The 20030-nt window shown below is 49.5% G+C and overlaps 1 protein-coding gene across 11 annotated transcripts in view; it reads left to right on the top strand.

The window, feature by feature from the left end:
• Positions 1-20030, top strand: part of AGAP1 (ArfGAP with GTPase domain, ankyrin repeat and PH domain 1) — a 639080-nt gene that overhangs the window by 463428 nt on the left and 155622 nt on the right. For 9 of the 11 annotated variants that reach the window (XM_021924443.2, XM_021924444.2, XM_021924446.2 and 6 more), the window contains one exon: positions 10725-10886. The exons of the other annotated variants lie outside the window; for them this stretch is intronic. In XM_021924443.2, coding sequence (XP_021780135.2) covers positions 10725-10886 — 162 coding nt within the window. The remainder of the gene's footprint in view (positions 1-10724; positions 10887-20030) is intronic. 11 annotated transcript variants of the gene reach the window in all.

The raw sequence follows: 20030 nt of genomic DNA on the forward strand, positions 1-20030 counted from the left end.
TCCTTTCCTCCCCATTTTTATAACTCAGCCTAACACTGTGTTGTCTTTTCCTTTCGCCAACACCTGTCATCTTCCTGGGCCCCCTGCCGTGTCCCCGCTGCCCCTCTGACATTGTGTACCTCTGTGTGAGCGGCAAAGGGAAGGGACAATAATACCAGTCTCTGAAACATCTTCAGAGATGGGGGATTCAAGTCAGCCTCCTCCCGCTGAAAGCTCCCGTCAAAAGGACTGTGCGAAGGGGTGAGGTTTTGAACCTCACTTCACACTCACCTTTTAACAGAGACCCAGGATGTTGTGATTTCCTTGGATGGCAAAGGTGGCCTGTTCTTTATTTACCGGCCTACACATCTCTGTAAGCTTCAGAAAGAACAGAGCCCTTATTAAAGATCCAAATTAGCTTTCTATCGTTGGCCGTGTATCAAAGGAAGTGCGTTTTAATTTACGAGTTCCTACGACGACTTCATCTTGAGTTCATAGGGGGCTTTAGCCCTCAACTGATTTCCCCTCCTGACATCTACAAATGGGCCTGTCTTTGATAATTTTAAATTCTTTTAATACCAAACAAAAAAGGATTTTTAGTCATGTACCTGACACTGCCAAATAGGTAAATTAAGGTATGGGTGGAAGCCAGCGGGGGCGGGGGGGCCTATACACATGTGCTCAGCGTTTTCCTCTCTCTTTTCTTTTGTCTTTCTTTTCCTTTTTTTCCTGTATAGATGCATGCTTCTTATGAACATGTTTTAAGGCTTTTTGTATCTTTAATCAACATGTAGAAAATTAACGGCCAACCCTTCAGGAACCATTGAAGCTCCCCCAGAGTGAGTGTTGGCTCCTTCTAGCAAATTCTTGGTGTGCCCCTCATCAAACTGAGCCCCCTGCGGAAGAGTGGTTGGAGGTGTCTCTGGAGGGCTCAGCACTCCCTGAAATCCAGGCTCCAGGGTCAGGGAAGATCTGACCCGGGCGGGGATTAAGGCCCTGCTAAGGGCAGCAGCAGCGGCGGGAGTCCTTGCGGCAGGGAGGCTTGCAGAGATCAGGTGCACCTCCCCCAGCACCTCCCCCGGCGGACACGCTTAGAGGCCCTCCGGAACGGGAGGGACATGAGAATCACAAGCACGGAGCCTTCTCTCTTGAATATCACCCGGGATATCAAAAACCCATCCGCACACCTGGCGAGGACCCTCACCAAGGCGAGCTCCGTGCAACGGTTCATCAAAAATTGCCCGGCTAATGATCGGCTGGGCAGATAATCGGAGGAGAGTTAATTGTAAGGTTCGATATGGCATCTTGTCAGCAGAGATAAGTTGTCACGTTTTCCACTTGAGCTGAAACTAAATGATTGTAAAATAAGTTATGAGTGTCCTTGGGCCTGTCTGCCGGAATGATAGCTAAGAATACATTCCTGGCCCATCAGTCTCAAGCAGGCTGCTTGATATTTATGCGGACGGAATGTTATTTTATTCCCCCTCTAGTCATGCTTGTCAGCTCTCCGAGTGAAAAGTGAAACTGCTTCTTTGACTCATACTTCACGTTCCGAAGCTCGGAGAGACTGCAGATTGTGATCATTATTGCTCGTATTATATATTTTTTGGGGTGTGCGTTGAACATTGATGCCCGATTGGGAAGAACTAATGGCTGACATTGAATGTGCGGGATGGTGCCGGCCCATCCTGGTTCAGCGCCGCTCGGCTGGGGACCCCGAGTCCCTCCGTCAAAGCCAGTTTAGATGTGGAGTAATGAGGCGCTCGCTTTTTTAATTTGGCATGGCTTTTTTCTCTTCGTGTCTCCCCTCCCGTACTTAACACCATCGACAGTAGTCGTCTGTCCCGGTGCCCGGTAATTGATACAAAATAAAATGCATTCTTTGTATGCAGCCAGGAGGAGCGGATGGCGCTCCGTGGGCCGGCTGGAGCTCATTTACAGTGTCTCAGGCGGGGCTTTCGGGGCCTCTTCAATTTGAGGAATACCTTGTCAGGCGAGAGGAGTAGTCGGAATGGAAAAGCACAGCGTGGAAGCCTAGTGCGTTGTGATTGCTCATATTTTAAACCAGGGGAATGTTAAACAACTCCTTGAAAGGGAGCTCTCAAGACCTAGAAGCCAGGGGCATTCATATTCCCGTGGCGGAGCCCGGCGCCCAGTGGACGGGAACCTGGTCATTCTTACCATGAGAACACCCAGCCCAGGAGAGGTCAGGGCCTGGCCTCCAGGCCGGTCCTCTCCGGTTGGTCCTCACTGGTCTTGAGTCCCAGGTCACACTTCTTGCCCGACTTCTGTCTCCTGCCACGGCCCCCTCAGTTCACATCCCATTTCACCGCTGCCATCGCCTTCTCAGCACCATGGTGACCACTCCCTCGTGCAGCCGGTGCCCCTGCTGCTGCAGCTGGGCCCTCCCACGGGCAGGCATCTGGAACTGGCACCAGAGCTCCCTCCTGTCAAGGCTGTGCGGCTTTCCCCGCCGGCTGCCTGTCCACTCCTGCCGAACCTGCTCCCACTCGCCCCAGTCCAGAGCACGTGGCTTCTCTAAGGGCTTGAGTGCCTCCCTCTTGGGCCACCATAGACACCCCACCTCGGAGTGGTCAGGTGCCACTGGTTGTCTCCTTCCAGCAAGAAAGTTGGAGTAAAATGTCCAGGGCCTGGGTCATAGAGTGTTGGAGCATTGCCGTGGCAGGAGAACACAGTGGACAGAGACGCACCCACCCTGCCTGCAGCGTGGCCTGGAAAGTCACTTACTGCCTCAACTCCATGCCTCCAAATGGGGGCAGGGAGGGTGCTTGCGGGCCCACCTTGGAGGACCAAGGACCTCGGCGCTGTGAGCAGCAGATTGGAGCATGGGCTGGTGCTGCTTCCAGGATCTCGGGTGCTTTGCACACGTCAGTTACTCAAGTCATAGCCTCCTGAGGACGATTACCAGGAGCTCCTGAATGCTGGCCTTGCTTTCTGTTTCCATTCTTGAGATCACCGTTGTTTTTATTCCATGACAACTCTGTGTCCTCTGAAAAGCTTGACTCCCTCCCCCTGCAGTGGCCAGAACAAGGCTCGCATTTTTCTGCTCTTTCTCCCCAGCCCTCTCCTGGGCTTTCTCCTGGTGCAATGACACCTTCGTCTCCCTGTTGGTCCCATTCTCTGGGGCGGCTGGAGGTGGCCTGGGTATGCTCGGCCCAGTGCAGGTGTGCGTGCGGACTCTTCCATACCTCACTTCTCCCTGCACCTGCGGCCCCTGCCATCGGCGCGCTTGCCGGAGATGTGATTCCCCTTGTCCTTCTTTGTTCAAGTAGCAGGGCCCAGGAAAAATCGTCTTTTATGGAAGGCATCAAGCAAGAAATCTGATAGGCATTCTCTTCACTCCTTAGAAATCAGCCCCGTGGAGACAGGGGTCTTGCCCTTTATTCTCTGAGAGCAGCCAGCTCCTAGGGCATGCTTGGTGCATGGGAACACTCAACAGGGAGATGCTTTCTCCATGTCAATAGACTTCACTCATGGGCTCCATCGATTGCCTAAAACTAGATTCCAAATGGCTGGAAACTCAGAGGACAGTGCTTTGGCACAAAAGCGTGCTTGTGGCTAGTTTTAAAAGTAAGTCGCGAAATTGATACACTGCTGTGTGATACACCAGAAAGCGTCCGTTCCATCCGCCTGTGCAAGTGCCTCTCACACAGAGGTCAGTCCTTTCATAAAACAAATACGTATGGAACCCCATTACTCATCCTGAATATGCTTCAGGAAGGATGTGTGCTGGCGAAGAGGATGCGCGAAGGCCCACCTTCCTGAAGCTCGAGCACTCGCAGGGAAGATGTTCCGTAAACAAAGAAACCCTCATGGAGCATGTCGTGTCCCCATGTGGAGAGAGCCACCGAGCTCAGGGGCCTGGGACGGGCTGGATGTGCCAGTGGCCAGCTTGGGGAAGGCCTCTCTTAGGGCTTCTTCCTTTGGCTTCTGGAGTCTAAAACTTCCTGGTATCCCTTCTGCCTGCCTAGCAGAGCCCCTCAACACAGTTCCCCATCTAAGGCGGCAGGGATGAGCTGTGTGGACGCTGCCGAGACTGGTGTGACTGCTTTGAACCTTGTCCACTGATGCAGCACCTGCAGGGTGCTGCTGACCCCAGTGGTTGGTGGGATGTGAGCGGGACTGGAGTGAGGCCAGCTGTGGACAGCAGTGCAGAGGGACAGGCCCTGGGGAGTTGCACTTTAAAGAAGGACAGGAGTCCAATGTCCAGGGTGGAAGTGTGGGGCCAAGGGAGAGTTGCATTAAAAATGTGAGATGACGGGGCTGGGTGCAGTGGCTCATGCCTGTAATCCCAACACTTTGGGAGGCTGAAGCTGGTGGATCACGAGGTAAAGAGATCGAGACCATCCTGGCCAACATGGTGAAACACCATCTTCACTGAAAATACAAAAATTAGCTGGGCCTGGTGCAGGAGAATCGCTTGAATCTGGGAGGTAGAGGTGGCAGTGAGCCGAGATCACGCCACTGCACTCTAGCCTGGCAACAGAGCAAGACTCCATCTCAAAAAAAAAAAAAAAAAAAAAGTGAGATGACAGCTCATGTTTAGTGCCGGGCACTGGGTGAGCGAGGGTGGGGGAGCATCCAGTTCCCAGGGGAGGGGCCCCGTGCCCATGGAGACTGCTGGGACAGGCTGGGGCAGGGCGGGGTGGAGGGTGCCCTCTTCTGATGGATGCTTTTGGTTTTTTGTTTTGTGTTTTTCAGTGAAGTGAAAAGTGAGGTCATCATAGGAATGGTGTGGAGCGTGGGGTGTTTGAAGCGGGAGGAGAGGCTGTGAAATAGCCCCCTGGAGAGTGGGAAGTGGGTTACTACAGAAGTGAGGTAGGATTGAAGGGCAGGCCAGAGACCACGGAGGGGTACACTGATCACGCAGAGGTGGCTGGTGTGCACAGCACCACCCTCTCCCAGCCCTGGCCCGTGACGGTGCCAAGCACGTGGAGGGTTGGAAGTCAGTAAAGTTGGGGCTTCCTGCTCAGGAGAGGTGGTGGGAGGAGGGAAACTTACAAGGATGAGTTTCAAGTAGTGTGGGATGCCGCCCGGCTGTATAAGGACAACAGTGGGATGTGAGCGGGTTGGATGTCAGATGGCGTGGAACTCAGGGCATAGAGGAGCCATGGAAGTGAAGGCCTAGTGAGCTGGGGAGGCAGGGGTGGGGGTGGCAGTTGTAGACCCCAGAAACTGTGGTTCTTGCTGGTAGCAAGCTTGGGTGAGACCATGAGAGAGGGTGGCTGAGGTCCAGGGCAGAAGAGCTTCATGAGGGTGGAGTGATGCAGAGGCCACAGTGCTGGAAAGGACACCCAGGAGGTTGAGATGCAGACAGATCAAAATTCCAAATGAGGAGCCTGCGAGAGATTGAAGACTAGAAGTTCTGGTTAAATTCTGTGGGGTTTCTCGCTATTGATATTTTAGGTATTTGAGACTGTTCTTTGTGGCGGGGGTTGTCCTGTGTATTGTAGGGCATTTTTCAGCACCTCTGGCTTCTACCACCTGATGCCTCTAGCACCTCCACCCCACCCAGTTTGATACCCAGAAACGTCTCCATCCATTGCCAGAGGTCCTGGGTGGGGGCTCCTGGAGAACCAGTGGATCTGTGGAAATCGAGAGTCCCATGGGGCTGGAAGTGCTGGTGTGGAAGGACGCAAAAGGAAAATGCGGATGTGGAGGAAATGCTGATGGGTTGGCTGTGGTGGTCTCTTAGGGGAAGGTGGGTGGTGGTATTTCCGAGTGCTGTTTCCTTCCCAAGACTGCCACTAAGCTGCTTCCTCCAGGTGAGTCCGGGATTTCTCCCTGAATTATAAATATTCCAAGATATGGAGAAAGCTTGGAAATGAGAGGTCCCTGTCCCTGTCAACTATTTTGCAAAAAGTTTTCTACAGCTAGAAGTGGGAAGGGGCCTAGTAACAGACGTGCCATTTTGATTTCCAGAAACATGAATTCTGAGCTAGGTGCCAGTGAGTCAGGTCACACCCAGGTGGGATTCTGAATTTGATTGTTAAAGAGGTGCTTCGTGTGCACGTGGAAAAGGAAGCATGTATTTGAACAGGGAGAGTTTATTAAAGAGAATGGGTAGACATCAAATAGATGTCCCTTTGTTGTTTTTAAGTTGTCAAAAATATGTGTGAGTTGGGTACCCATATAGCCCTCAGCAGAGTATTTGACAAGATTGTTCCTTGGTTTCCTCGTAGGCAAGTTGAAAGATATGTGAGCTGAACACAAAGACAGTATGATTTATCTGGGCTCAGTGGTCGGTCTCAGAACCTTCCAGGAGTGGATGGTGCATCTGAAGGTGGGAAGCTCTATCTTGACTCCACCCTGTTCACCATCTTTTTCGTTGACGTGGATGGATGTACGGGAGTATATGGTCAGAACGGCCAAGCATAACTAAGACAATTGTGAAGAGTAACAACGCATAGGCTTAGAACACCGAGAGAGACATAAAGAGTGGTGGCCTGGAATAGAGAGCCTAGTCGTAGACCATGCCCATGTGGAAGCCTGTCGTGTGGACGACATAGCTAATGTATGTGTTCTGGTGTACACTCATAAAAACAACCGCTGGATAACGGAGGACAGTTTATGGTATAATGCCCCTGCTGTGGGCTCAGCATTGCACAGGTCACGGGGGAGGCGAGCACTGGTGGTTGCCCTGGGCATGGGCGCAGGCATGCTAGTTAGGTTGAGATAAGCGACTGGCAGCCGCATGCAAAAGGTCCTAACTGTGGGCTCCATAGGAGTTTAGAGATGAGAAATGTTAGTTTGGGAGAGGGTGTTAAACAGAGTGACAGAAGGAAGGACACACAGTTGGGGATGAACATGGCCTGTCAAAATGAGAGGACACCCAAGGGACAGAGTAAAATAATAATATGATTTTAATATAATATTACTTAATAGCGGCCCCCGGCAGCAGGAAAGTTGCGTTTGCCTGTTCTGCTTATCTGCCTGCAGGGCTAGGGTTGAGCTCTCTGAGGACAAAGACAGTCACAGTGACCATTGTTTCCCATGGCCTGGCACCAGGCCTGGCAGACTGGGCTCCTAACACTGAATAGAGAGGATGGGGTAAGGGGTTGAAGACTTGGGAACCCTGGGCAGAAAATATTTAAAATGAGCGAAAGGATTCACTGCCTGGTTTGAGCATTGAATAAATAACACAGGGAAGGGTTGCTTTAGAACCAGGTCATGATCTTGGGGGTCTCTGGATGTCCTACCCCTGAACGTTACGAGACTTCTGAACAGTGTTAAATCATACACAAAAATGAATTAGTCTTGCCCTTTTTTCCGGGGTATCTATAACTTTTATCTGATATTCAGTGGAATCTGGTATTTCAGAAATACATGTTTAAGAACCACTACTTTAGAAATATTAGTATTGTAAAAACATGGGACAGCTTAAAAAGTCTGGGAGGAGAGGGACCTTGTGGAGTTGGCTGCACGGTCCAGGCTTGGGGGTGAGGTAAGAACTGGACCAGGGGTGAATGGTGCTTAAATGGAGAGCAGGCAGCCAAGGAGCGGCTTTGTGAAAACAGACTGAGCTCGGGGTTCCAGGCTGCTCAAGGCAAGGGACGTGTCTTGTTTAAACCTGCCCGCTCCGACCTCTGCAGTCCCACCGCAACCAAACAGCCATAGTGCAGGCTCAGGGGGTCTCAGGACTGCTGGCTGCACCTTGGGTCCAGCTGACCGAGGAGGTTTACCAGATGTCCACCGTGGAAAGCAGGAGTTGGGCAGAAGTGGCGGGCAAGTGTCAAGTTTCAAGGGTGAAGCCCAAAGTGATAGCAGAGAAAGCTGCCCGGAATGCAAAGGTCAGAGTGAGTGCTGTTTCTTGGGAGCCAACTGCTGGGAGGAGAGGGTCGGGTAGAGCCGAGCCTGGAACCAGTGTTGGTGTCATGCACATGGAGAATGCCCCCGTGGACGTAGGGAGGAGAGGCAGGAAAACATGGCATCTTGGGTCGGCACAGTTAGCATGATAGGGGAAAGGAAGGCTTAAGGGGGCGAAGGAAGGCACAGTGAAACAGTGTGCCATTTTGAAGAAGCAGTGGTGAGGGAAGCCAGACTTCAAGGAGTCAGAAAGGAACGCAATGGATTTAAACCCTCTATCTGGATAGGAACCTTGTCTGGAGAGGTCTGCAGCGGTTTTGAGCAGACCCGACCGAGCTCTGTGACTTCAGCAAGTTACTTAACTTCCCCCTGTGCCTTGGTTTTCTAATCTGTAAAGTGGAGGTGGTAGGGACACCACGTGCCTCAGCGGATTGCTTAGAGCCCTGAACGCGTTGCTGAAGGTAGAGCTTGCAATAGCCCCTGATGGGTAGTGACCTCGGATGAGTATTTGCTGTTGAGACTATGGCTTCAAGGGTTAAGGAAATAACTCTTTAAGGAATAATGGGGTTAGGGAAAGGTGTAGGGAAGCAGGTATGAAAGATCTTGGGACCTCTGAGGACAGGAATGAAGCGATGGAGAGGGAGGAATGAGTGAAAGTGACCCGGCCAAGACACGTGAGGATGAAAGATAGAACCAGGACAAGCTAGGAAGGTTCATTTAGCGAGAGAGGGGAGCCCATTTCTCTAGGGATGGAGAAAGGGGAGCCTGTTCCCCTAGGGATGGAGAGAGGGGAGCCCATTCCTCTAGGGATGGAGGAGAGGGGAGCTCGTTTCTCTGGGAATGGAGGAGACGGCAAGAAGACCAGTAGAGGAGCCGTGATGGTGGAGTCACAGCAGTGATGCCCCAGGAAGCTGACAGCCAGATTTCTGCCATTGACGTTACCTCCCACCTGCCACCAGGGGACACTGACCTGTCCGTGTGCCTCTGCATCTAAGGATGTGCGTCCATAGGAAGCACCTCCGCCCTGGTAGAGGGAAAGTCGCTGAGACACCGAATTGCCACATTTCTCGCAACTCCTTAAAGTGGTGAAGGGACCTTCCACCTTTTGTGAGTGAGTGTCCACCCACAAGGAGTGCACACGGTTGACACAGTCGCAGGGGTCTCGCGGTGTCCAGTGCCGCCTGGGCTGCCCTGCAGGAGCCCTGGGGTGGCCCTTCACCCCCTTCGCAGGAGAAGCTCCCCACAGCCCTCTTCTTCCACGTGTAAAGGGTGCGTGCAGTAACGGGTGACGCTTCCCACCGTGCAGAGAGGGGCGAAGGGTCTCTGCCTTAGGGCGGCCAGGAACGTGCATTGGGGTGTTCTTGGGACCATATGTATTTCTCAGATACCTTAAATTGAATGTTTTTACATTTCTCAACATACGATAAAAATTCCTAGAACTTCGCAAAATATACATATTTTCAATTCATTTTGATTTCCATTATCTTTATATTTGAAATCATGTCACTGTTCTGCTCAAAACCCTGCAGTGGCTCCCCATTTCCCCCAAAGCACGGTGGCCCACGAGCCCCCTCCTCTCCAGGGCCACCTTCCACAGGCCTCCCCCACCCACACCGGCCACCGCCACTCCGGCCCCCTCTCCGTTTCTGGAACACACCAGGCTCCCTCCTTAGAACCAGGCTCTGGCTGTTTCTCTGCCCTCATTACCTTCTCACTCCTCTGCCGTTTTCAAGTCAACTCAGTGTCCCCTGCTCAGCGAGACCTGCCCCAGCTACCCTATTTTAAATGACACCCCCCATCGCTGCCTCCTCTCCCAGACCTCCTAGCCTCGATGCCCCGTGTTCCTATTCTGCCTTTCCCATAACTCTTACCAGCTTCTGGTGGACTCTAGGTTCTAGCCCGGCTGCCTTGTCACTGCCACTCCACTTTAGAGGGTTCCCATTGGGGGCAGGAATGTTTTGTCTGTTTCTCCTCAATCAATGGCGGCTCCCAGCATCTCGAAAAGCTGCTGGCTCACAGTCAGTGCTCAGAAAATCAGCTGAATGGGTGCAGTGTGCTGCACAGAACTCTGACTTTGTACTTAAAGATGCCGAATCGGAAAATAAAAACTTTTCAAGACTCTAGAGGCACGCACCACCTGTTTTTCCTGCACATGTTCAGTGTACTTTTCCACCCTGGTTGAATTATATGTGCGTTCTGGCTATTTAGTACCACTTTGGCCTTCTCTTTGATAAAGGTACAAATGGACAGAATACATTGAGAGTTTCACTTACAGTGAATAATCGTGTGTGCACTGGTTTTGAAACTTTTCTAAGTGGCTTCAGTGAATCAAAAATTGGCAGGCCTGCTATATCGACTTCCAAACACTGTCACTGGACATTGGTGAGAGAGAGAAAAACATAGCATAGAATTTTTCACTGATAATAAAACAAGATGAAGTTACAGTCAGCTGTAATATTGAGGCCGGAAGAAAGGATCAGGAATCCCTTATCCTGCGCACCCACAGGAGTCAAATCCATTTCAGGTGATATTTCCAAATGTATTCTTAAATGCATCATTTTCATTTCTAATATATCAAAGTAATTTTAAGAAGAGAAAGACAACTAAAAAGCATAAACTCACCCCTTTCCTTTTGCAGAGCTCCAGTCATGCAAAGGAGAGAAGGAGAACTTATCCATAGCATGCTGGTGATAGAAAAATAAATGCTTGTTTTTAGATAACGGGTGGCACAGTAGAGCAAGGGGGACTGAGCCCATCTCATACCAGAGGCTCTGGGCCTCCAACCCAGCAATGCAGTGATGGGACGTTACTTGCAGGACCCCGTGTGATGTGGGAGGAGCGTGGCTGTGCTGTTTCTGCGTACTCTACTTTGTAAGTGCTCACTCTGCATTTTTTTGCCTTTTCCGGTCCAACGGCAGACACGGGGCTGGGTGACTCCGTATGCTCCAGCCCCAGTATCTCCAGCACCACCAGCCCCAAGCTCGACCCGCCCCCCTCCCCTCACGCCAACAGAAAGAAGCACCGAAGGAAGAAAAGCACTAGCAACTTCAAAGCCGATGGCCTGTCCGGCACTGCTGAAGGTAAGGGCTCCGGGGTGCCCAGGGAGAGAGTCTCCACTTTGGAAAATACTTTTGTTATTCTTCAAATGTGTGAAATTAGACACCCTTAGCACCACAAGTGCACAGTAATGCTGGTCACCGAATGTGCTTTCTGTTTGCAAGGTGGCACTAGAGGGCCCTTGGGACCTTTTCATCACTGTCTGATTCTCATGTTTCTCAACCAAATCTGCTCTCACTCTTGGCCGCTGTTGCTGGTAGCTGGTAGAAGTGCTGGTCTCCCAGCTACGAGCCTGATCCGGTTCTGAGGTCTCGCCCACCCTGGCAGCCTGGGCGAGTGTCCTCTCCAGCCAAGGCGGGCCATGCTGCGTGACTCTGCTGGGGACGGTGCCTACTTCTAGTTTAGGAATCGTCTCTGATATTGGTGACTCTTAACTAAGCAGACACCTGCCTTGATTTCAGCTTTTAGCAACGTGTTATGATAAACACCTCTTCTGTTAACATCCATCAGCTCTTTCTGGTATGTGGGCTCTATTAATATTCCAGTTGTGACCGCTCATCGTGAGGTCTCCTTTCACCTGAGTCCTTCCTTCATTTTTATTGCCACTGATGGCTGGACCTGAGCTTCCTGAAGTGGCTCCTCCAAATGAATTCCCTTTTTTTAATTCCATAGATGCAAGTAGAGACACGTGAGTGCACACGTACACACACACACACACACACACACACCCCCACATTATGAGAGGTCAAATTAGTGCAGTTGTAACAAAGGAATACTTAAAAGGAAAAATTAACATTTGAGAACCTTGTTGTCAGAACATGAATTGTTGCCTGTGAGACCGGCAGTGGTAAGAGAGTGTGGTTGGTTACCTGTGAGACCGGCAGTGGTAAGAGAGTGTGGTTATACCTGTGAGACCGGCAATGGTAAAAGCGTGTCTTCAGCAAGGGTTTCGTGCCCAGGGGCAACCTTTATGGCTTCCGTCCTTTCTCTATGGCTGCCACGCTTTTTCCAGATACTCTGCTCGATTGAGGGTTCAAACCCGCGAGCTATCAGACAGTGGCCACATTAGAGGGAGTGGCCCGTCCCCTCCGCATGTCCAGAGCGGAGTGCGTGAACCCAAGGTGCGTGTGTTAGCAGGGAAGGGGCAGAGCGTGGGGTGTGTTGTGTGTTTCCATAACGCCCGAGGCGGGGAGCATCATTTCCATCATCATCAGGAAGCTGAAGTTCAGAACTCTGAGTAGCCCGCCAGCCTCTGCAGAATGGTTGGAAGCCTTTCTCCTTCACGACATTTCTTCCCGTTTTGCCTCCTATAAGCTTTCTGCTAACATATTGAGGCAATAAAAACTGATTTTTCGGCCAGGCACGGTGGCTTACACCTGTAATCCCAGCATTTTGGGAGGCCAAGGCAGGAAGATCACGTGACGTCAGGAGTTTGAGACCAGCCTGGCCAACATGATGAAACTCCGTCTCTACTAAAAATACAAAAATGAGCTGGGTGTGGTGGCGTGCACCTGTAATCCCAGCTACTTGGGAGGCTGTGGCGGGAGAGTTGATTGAACCCAGGAGGTGGAGGTTGCAGTAAACTGAGACCACACCACTGCACTCCAGCCTGGGCGACAGAGTGAGACTCTGTCTTTAAAAAAAAAAAAAAAGATTTTTCTCATGTAGTGGTGAGTGAGGATAATTCCGTTAAGTCAGCGATGGTGGAAAGTAATGGTTACGGGTCAGAGCAGCCACAGGTGCCACTGACCTTCCCACTGAAAACGGATTCAGCCACAAGCGCTTTGTGTTGGTAAGACTCCTTCAGACAACTGTTTGGCAAAAATCACCCTGGCAAGCACGTGCAGCCACCCGTCCCTGATTGGGAAGAAGGTTAGCCTCCCCAAGGGTGGGCAGCCTGTGCCCTCCACACCCCCAGGCTGCACACACAGGGGCAGGGGTTAGATTCCCTTTAGGGTCAGGCCGTGTGCTCATTTTCACAGGTACACGTCTTCTTGCATTTGTTGTGTGTTTCCAGTCGAGGTCTGTGGGTTTTTTTAATGCACAGCCTGGTAGGAACTGACTGTTGCCACTTAGATACACTTTCGTTATCCCACCCACGTGTTGACTGCTGTGTAAACAAGTGAATGGGGGCGGGGAGGGGGCGCTACCATAAATCAGTAGCATTTCTGCACATTTAATTGAGCAGCTGGTACTACCCAGTGTTCCCTTCAGCACGGGTGCGTTTGAAGGAAGTTTGACAAGTGACCGTGACCATGTTGGATGCCTGATGTTTCGAGTCCACTTGCTGAGTGAGTGGGATGGTATGTGGGTGCCAGGCAATAGTGGATACCAAGGCTGAGACGGGCTGTGTCCAAGCAGCAACTGGGGACCCCTTTCCTTAAAGGGTCTTACTGCCGAAGTGGTAACACCAGCAGAAAGATTTCAGGCACCATGGAAACTCCGAGATGAGGAAATGGCAAGTGTCTCAAACATGGATGTGTAAGTGGGTGGCGTGTGTTTGGAAGTCCAAGGCAGAGGTTTCGAGGGAACCACCCACTCTCTAATTAGGAGAGTCTGGTCTCTATGTCAGCGGCTATGACATCTTTCCAATAGAAAATAAGTCATAAGTTATTTATAAAAAGAAAATGTATCTTTTTTCCCTGGGAAAAGTTACCTATCAGACTACAAATGAGTCGCTTTTATGAAACAGTCTATATTTCATTTTTTCAAAGCCATGTTTTCCCCCCAAATTGTAACATCTCTAAAGTCAGAACATATCTTATCATTGTAGATTCAATGATATACGATGTTTTTGATCATTTTATATACTGTTAATTCCTTCAAAGTACATTGTGTAAAACACCCAAATTAAACATTCTGTTCTTGAAAATAAAGCTAGTTATATATGTTTTGTTTTATTTTATTGATTGATTGATTGATTGTATTTTTTGAGACAGAGTCTCACTCTGTCACCCAGGCTGGGGTGCAGTGGTGCGATCATGGCTCACTGCAGCCTCGACCTCCCAGGTTCAAGTGATCCTCCCACCTCGGCCTCCCAAGTAGCTGGGACCACAGGCAGGCACCATGACACCTGACTAATTTTTTGTATTTTTGTAGAAACGGAGTTTCACTCTTTTGCCCAGCCTGGTCTTGAACTCCTGGGCTCAGGCAATCCTCCCACCTCAGCCTCCCAAAATGCTGGGATTACAGGCATGAGTCACCACACCTGGCCCGTATTTTATGTTCTAAGAATACTGTTCAGTTATAAGAAACCATTTCTGCTTCTCTTTCCTGCAAGGCTCTGTGACTAGTTACTACTAGTGTGTTCTCTGTCACCTGACCAAGTGCGGAAAAGTTGGAATTACAGATATAAAAAGTTGTATGGAAGATGTGTGTAAAGTAGTTGAATTTTGTGGTTGTTAACATAACCTATTGGAACAAATAACTAGGTTCAAATCTCTTTAGAGTATAAGAAAAATAAAATTCCATTGAAGTCAGCAAATTCTTCAGGGTCCTTTGAATCCATTGGTCAGTAGAATCCATTGAAGTCAGCTGATGAATCTGGAATGGGATGGGGCTCGCAAGCTGGCTCGCCGAGGAGAGTCTTCCTGGGACTGTCTGCAGAGGTGCGGGGAGAGCGGTGCGTTTGGTGTAGAACCTGGGATGTAATGGGGCGAAGAGAGGGCAAGTATCTGGGAAAGCTTCCAGCTAGGATCTGTGGCCTTCAAGAGAGACACATCCAGCTGTGGTGACCGGGAGGGTGAGGGTGACCTCACTCTTCTCCCTCCCACTGGTCTCCAGTGGCCCCTCCTTGACCAAATCCAACCAGAAGCCAAAAGGCCTGAGAGCCTCGGATGCCAGTTCACACAGTTGGCTCCCAGGACCAAGACAAAACCAGCGGAAGCCGTAGGGTGTTCGTCTTTCACAGCACCTCCTGCCGCCTGTGCCATGCCACTCTGCTGGTGGTCCGCAAGCACAGGAAACGAAGCCTCTAGAGGGCACGGGTGTGTGCTCCCATCCATCATCCCCCAGGGTCTGGCTTTAGCCTGGCCCAGGGAGCCCTCGCGGCTTCCTGAACAGACCTCGGCGCCCTTCCCCAGCTGTGCGCGACAAGGACCCTGCCAGAAGGTCTTCCTAGACTCCCAGCCGAGCGCAGAGGTTCTCACTCTGGCTGTTTCTTACCTCTGTGGCGCGCTTATGCAGAAAGTAAAGGCTAATGGTAGGAATCATCAGTATCTGCTGCTGCAAACCCAGAAACGCTGTGTCTGCACGGGGCTGTCAGGGTGACCGGTGGACATAGGGCCGTTCCTGCCATTGAGTTTCTCCCTGCACAGGTCCTTGCTGTGCTCTTTTTGCTGAAGAACGGCCACTTTGTTCTGTACCAGATGGCAGAGGGTGTCACACCCAAGCCTAAGGAGAGCATTTATTTTCTTAGGTTTACAATTTAACATGAATCAGATGAATCTGGAAAGTTGCAGGAGCAGGGACTGTGACTGGAGAATCCCTTACCTTGTTGTGTATATTTTGGGTCCTGAGGATTACCAGGAGATGTGTGGATGATGGAGCCCGCCACTAGGCTCTTACATCACAGGCGGGCTGCTGTGCTGCCTGGTCACTGTAGACCAGTGGAAGGAACTTGAGATGTGACTGGGCAGGATGATGATGGGGCCTGAAGCCCATGCATGGAGGGAGCATGCAGTGACTGGAGAAAAGGGTGGTGATGAGGATGAGGATCATGAGGCATGGTGACTGTGACCAGCTGGTGGAAGGTCTGCCGAGTGAAGGGCATCCTAACTTGTCCTGGATGGCCCAGGTGGTAACCATGGGACCTGATGGGTGGAAGCCTCAAGGAGATGTATTTTGGTTCTGATATTAAGAACCCTAGGTAAAGCTCTATGAACCAGGGCCACCTGAGAGGGAGTGACCCTGACTCTGCATGGGGTCTGCATGGATTGGACCACAGTAGAGGAACCCAGGCTCTGGAAGGTGATTGCACCACGGCCCTGGATTCCCGACCAGGTCCGAGTTTAAGGGTATGTTTCCAGAGAAAAGCACCTGGAAAAGATCTGGGATTTTCCAGATCTTTAATGGCTTGTCACCTCTTGGCATTGTCTTTGAATTACAATACTTTCTGGGCATCTTCTTATCTCGGGTCCAGTAGTGAGGTTGTCATTGCTAAAATGAACGGTCTCTGCAGTCCCATTCTGTGGCCCCAAACCTGGTGGTTCTCGTTAGTTTTATAACATTCATGCAAGTTTGCATCAAGTGCTAATTTCCCTGTTTCCCCAGTGAAAAGGCTGAAGTAGAGAGAGGTTAAGTGGCTTTCTTGTCCAGGGTCAGATTGCTGGTAGGTGACAGAACTGTCTCTTGATTCTCTGCCTCAAACTCTTTCCACCAGGCAAAAAGCAAGTCTTTGAGGTATGTGGAGCTGCTTTTGAATCTGGGAGTGGGGCACACTGAATAGCTTCCTTGATATTTCTCAGATTCCATGTAAAGACACTGACTTTTATATGTCTCATAACATCTAGAAGTTGTGTAGCAAAGATCTTTCTTTAAAAATGCAGGACCGGGCTGGATTTACCCAATCTTATTATACGAGAGGGTATGCAGAAATCCTGGTGTTTTCCCCCTCTTGGGTTCACAGCGCTTTGTTCTGAAGGTCTCAGAAGGGAATTTATTTTATCCTTCTCATCTTGTTCCTTTGGTTGTTCATTCTGGTCTTTATCGCACCATTGTGTGGTTGATCCTGGATGGATATTGAAAGATTCTCCTGTAGAGGGTAAGTCACAAACGGGCCTCTCACTGTTATGGTAGAAAATGAATTGCTCATCACAGCTGCACTCACTGAGCTATGAAATGTTGACAAATTTCATTAACTCCAGAGTTGCAGAGGTCACCCAGGACTTAGTTTCCCTTCACTCTTTCAAAGGAGAACCTGAAATTGTGGATCATTTTATTCTTTCATCAAATATGAAGCAACCACCACAGGGAGAGCGTTGTGTGTTTGGCTCCATGGGAGATGTTGAGAAATGAAACTCAGTTCCTCTCTCTCTCCAAGGAGTTTAGAGCCTGATTATGGAGATAAGACATGCAAGAAACTATAACGAGGATGTCAGGCAGAATATTCGAGAAAGGCATGGGAATTCAGAAGAAGCACAAAAACGCACTGAGTTGTAAAAGTTAGGGAAGGCTAACCTGTTGTAGAGCTTAATTTTTATTGTGCAGATTGAGCACATAATGGTTATCTTATTTAATAAAACTGCAGAAAGCATTACTTTTTCATTAAATGTTGCCTATTTACAACTTTAAACGCCAGTGGTGGTGATTTAATTAGTCACAAAATGGAGTTTTGTTTTTACTTAGATGCTAAGAAACAGATGTTGCTCTTCTTGATCAGTTACCTTTTACCTTAGGACTTTTTTTTTTTTATATTAATTAGTTGATGTTTTGGAAGGCACTTTGGAGAGAAATTAAAGAATCGTGCATGCGTAACGTACGGTGTTTTTTTGTTTTGTTTTGTTTTTTTTCTTGCATACTCATTATTACAGAAAAGCAATACGTGGGTGCGTGGAAGCTCTCAGTTAATCTGTAACCGTCCAGTTAGATGGACTATCATGCAGCTTGAGCCATTGCTGGGTAGTTTGGGGATTTCGCATGCTGTGATTGGGAGGACAGTGTGTTTGTTTTATTATTTAGAATATAACAAGGTTGTAAGAGTCTTATTAGCACAAGGTTCTCATCTGTTCTCACTCCTGGGGTGCAATTAGTATGCACGTGATGGTGAGCACATGACTGGCAAGGTGTCAGGGCCCGGAAACTGTTACCTTCCAGGTTTATATCCGGTCTACAGGGGCTTTCACATTGAATTCTGTGTTATTTGGAGGAAGCTGGAGGGGAGATCCAGTTGCACGAGTGTTAATGTCATTCCTCCCTCGGGTTTTCTCCTTTTCATCTCCGTCAACGTTCCACTGGCACCTCCCGTGTCTGCTCCTTGTTTACCATTGGCAGCTACCCTGGAAATGGAACAAGAAGTCTCCACAATGAGCTCCGTTAAAAACTGCATAATCAACAGTACTTTTTGATACAATAAGGACTTCTTAATTAAACTTCCTTATTGGTGAACCACTGGTTAGTGCATCTGAACAGTTAAGTTGAACAGTTCATTATAGCGAATGTGGAAAACCAAGAATCAGAACATTTTCCTGGGAGATACACTGGCAATGCAGTCATTTGACTCTGCTAAGGGTATCGGGAGACTGGCTGGGTTTCCTCACCCTTGAGCTGTCATGTATCCTGATGGACTTGCCTCCTCCCCACAAACTAGATGACTTTTCCAAAGACAGTTTGCTCTCAGGTTGTAACTCCAGCTTCCAAGAGAATGAAGTTGCTGAAATTGAGTAGATCATCTGTGTTTACTCTAGACATTGACATTGTAGATTGGGCACAGTTGACTCAAAAGCCATCCTGCAGGGTACGGTCCGGCCACCACAAACACACACAAGCTGTAAGCGCTCTCACATCCTTTGTGGAAGCCGGCAGGTCGGAAATAAACAAAGATGAGTCGATCACAGCAGGGGCAGCCAGAACAGAGGATTCCCATCATGATGAACTGATGCACAAAGGATTTTTGGTAGTGTGGTTTTGTTTGTTTGTTTTTGATTTTTTTAAGCACACGCAAACTTAAAGGGGTTAGATTCAGGTCCAAGAACGTTCATTGAGCACCTACTGCACTCAAGAGTTTTGTCTGATGCTGGATGGGACGTTAACTGAAGCAGCCCAGCCATCAGGACGCACATAGACCAGTGGAGAAAGTAGAAACACGCTGGGAAACTTGGATATGCAGGAGCACAGGGCACCCCCAGCTGCCTGGAGGACCTCAGGGAGGTTCCCCAAAGGGCAATAGACACTTACACACATTCTATAGAGAATGAAATATCTGCTATTCCAAGGAAGAAAAAAGGAAACAATCTGAAAAGTCAAAACAAACTAAATCTTGTAAGGAGGTGGCTTGGAGCTCCTGGGGGTACCTAGGCAACTCCTGACGCCACAGACAAGCGTTTGAGCTCCTTAGCCTCCTGCTCCACAGAAGCATAAACTCGCCTTTGAAAAATGCTGACTACTCACAAGGTCCCTTTCTAAGATACAGAAATGTGACGGACCTCACCTCCTTTTTTCAGCTAGACTTCGAGATTCTCTCCTGCAAGTGAGGCTCGGTTAGCATGAGCTGCTCACAGGCTCCGGTGCCCACCAGCAGAGAACTCGCGACACCATGTTTTCCTCTGTGCACCCTGGGAGTAGAATTCGGGCTAGCTTGGGAGACCCTGCGTTGGTCGACTTTCATCAGAATCTAGGATCTGTCTTGAAGTCTTTTCTTGATGGTCTCAAAATGTTTGAGCTCTCAGGCTCTTTGTATGTCATTTAAGCCATGGTGAAATTATGGTCCACTCCGATCAAGGTCCTGAAGCCGGAAGAGGGGCTGGTTCTGGCGGCCAGTGCTGTTCAACTTGTGTCTTCCTTACTATTCTAAATCCTCATCTACTCTTTTATGCTTTCTCAGCTGCATGTATTTTACACACAAAGTACAGGGATGCAGATTGGAATGTTCAGCAGCAAGATACGAGAGGTTCTCATCTCATGCACAAGGGCATTTTTCTCGGCCTCAGCAGCCCTCAGATGTTCCCATGCTCTGTTAGACATGTGCGGCCTGGGCTTCGGGAAGTAGAGATGCCCGGGGGGTTATATTTTCAGATGTTCTAGCTGAGCTCGCTTTGTCTTTCCTCCCAGCCCTGGCAATAATGAAACTAGGCAGTGTTTTATCTCACAGGCAGTGGCGACTTCGTTCCTCTGTCTAAAGATGTAAAACAAAAGGGATATTGACTAATGTAAAACTTAGTCTATGTGGAAGCAACTTGGCAAATGGGGAGGATGAAATAAAATTGCACCTACTGTTTGTCTTAGCCTGCCATATCGAAACGCCACAGACTGGGGGCTTAACCAGCAGAAACTCATTTCTCATGGTTCTGTAGGCTGCGAAGTCCAAGATCACGGTGCCAACTGACTCTGTTCCTAGGGAGAACTCTCTTCCTGGCTTGCAGGTGGCCCTTTGTTTGCTGTGTCCTCATGTGGCCCTTCTGTGGTGTGCACACACACACAGAGAAGCTCTTCTTTTTCTTATAAGAACACCC

The sequence above is a fragment of the Papio anubis genome, chromosome 10 (genome assembly GCF_008728515.1).
Source record: "Papio anubis isolate 15944 chromosome 10, Panubis1.0, whole genome shotgun sequence".
NCBI classification, from domain to species: Eukaryota; Metazoa; Chordata; class Mammalia; order Primates; family Cercopithecidae; genus Papio; species Papio anubis.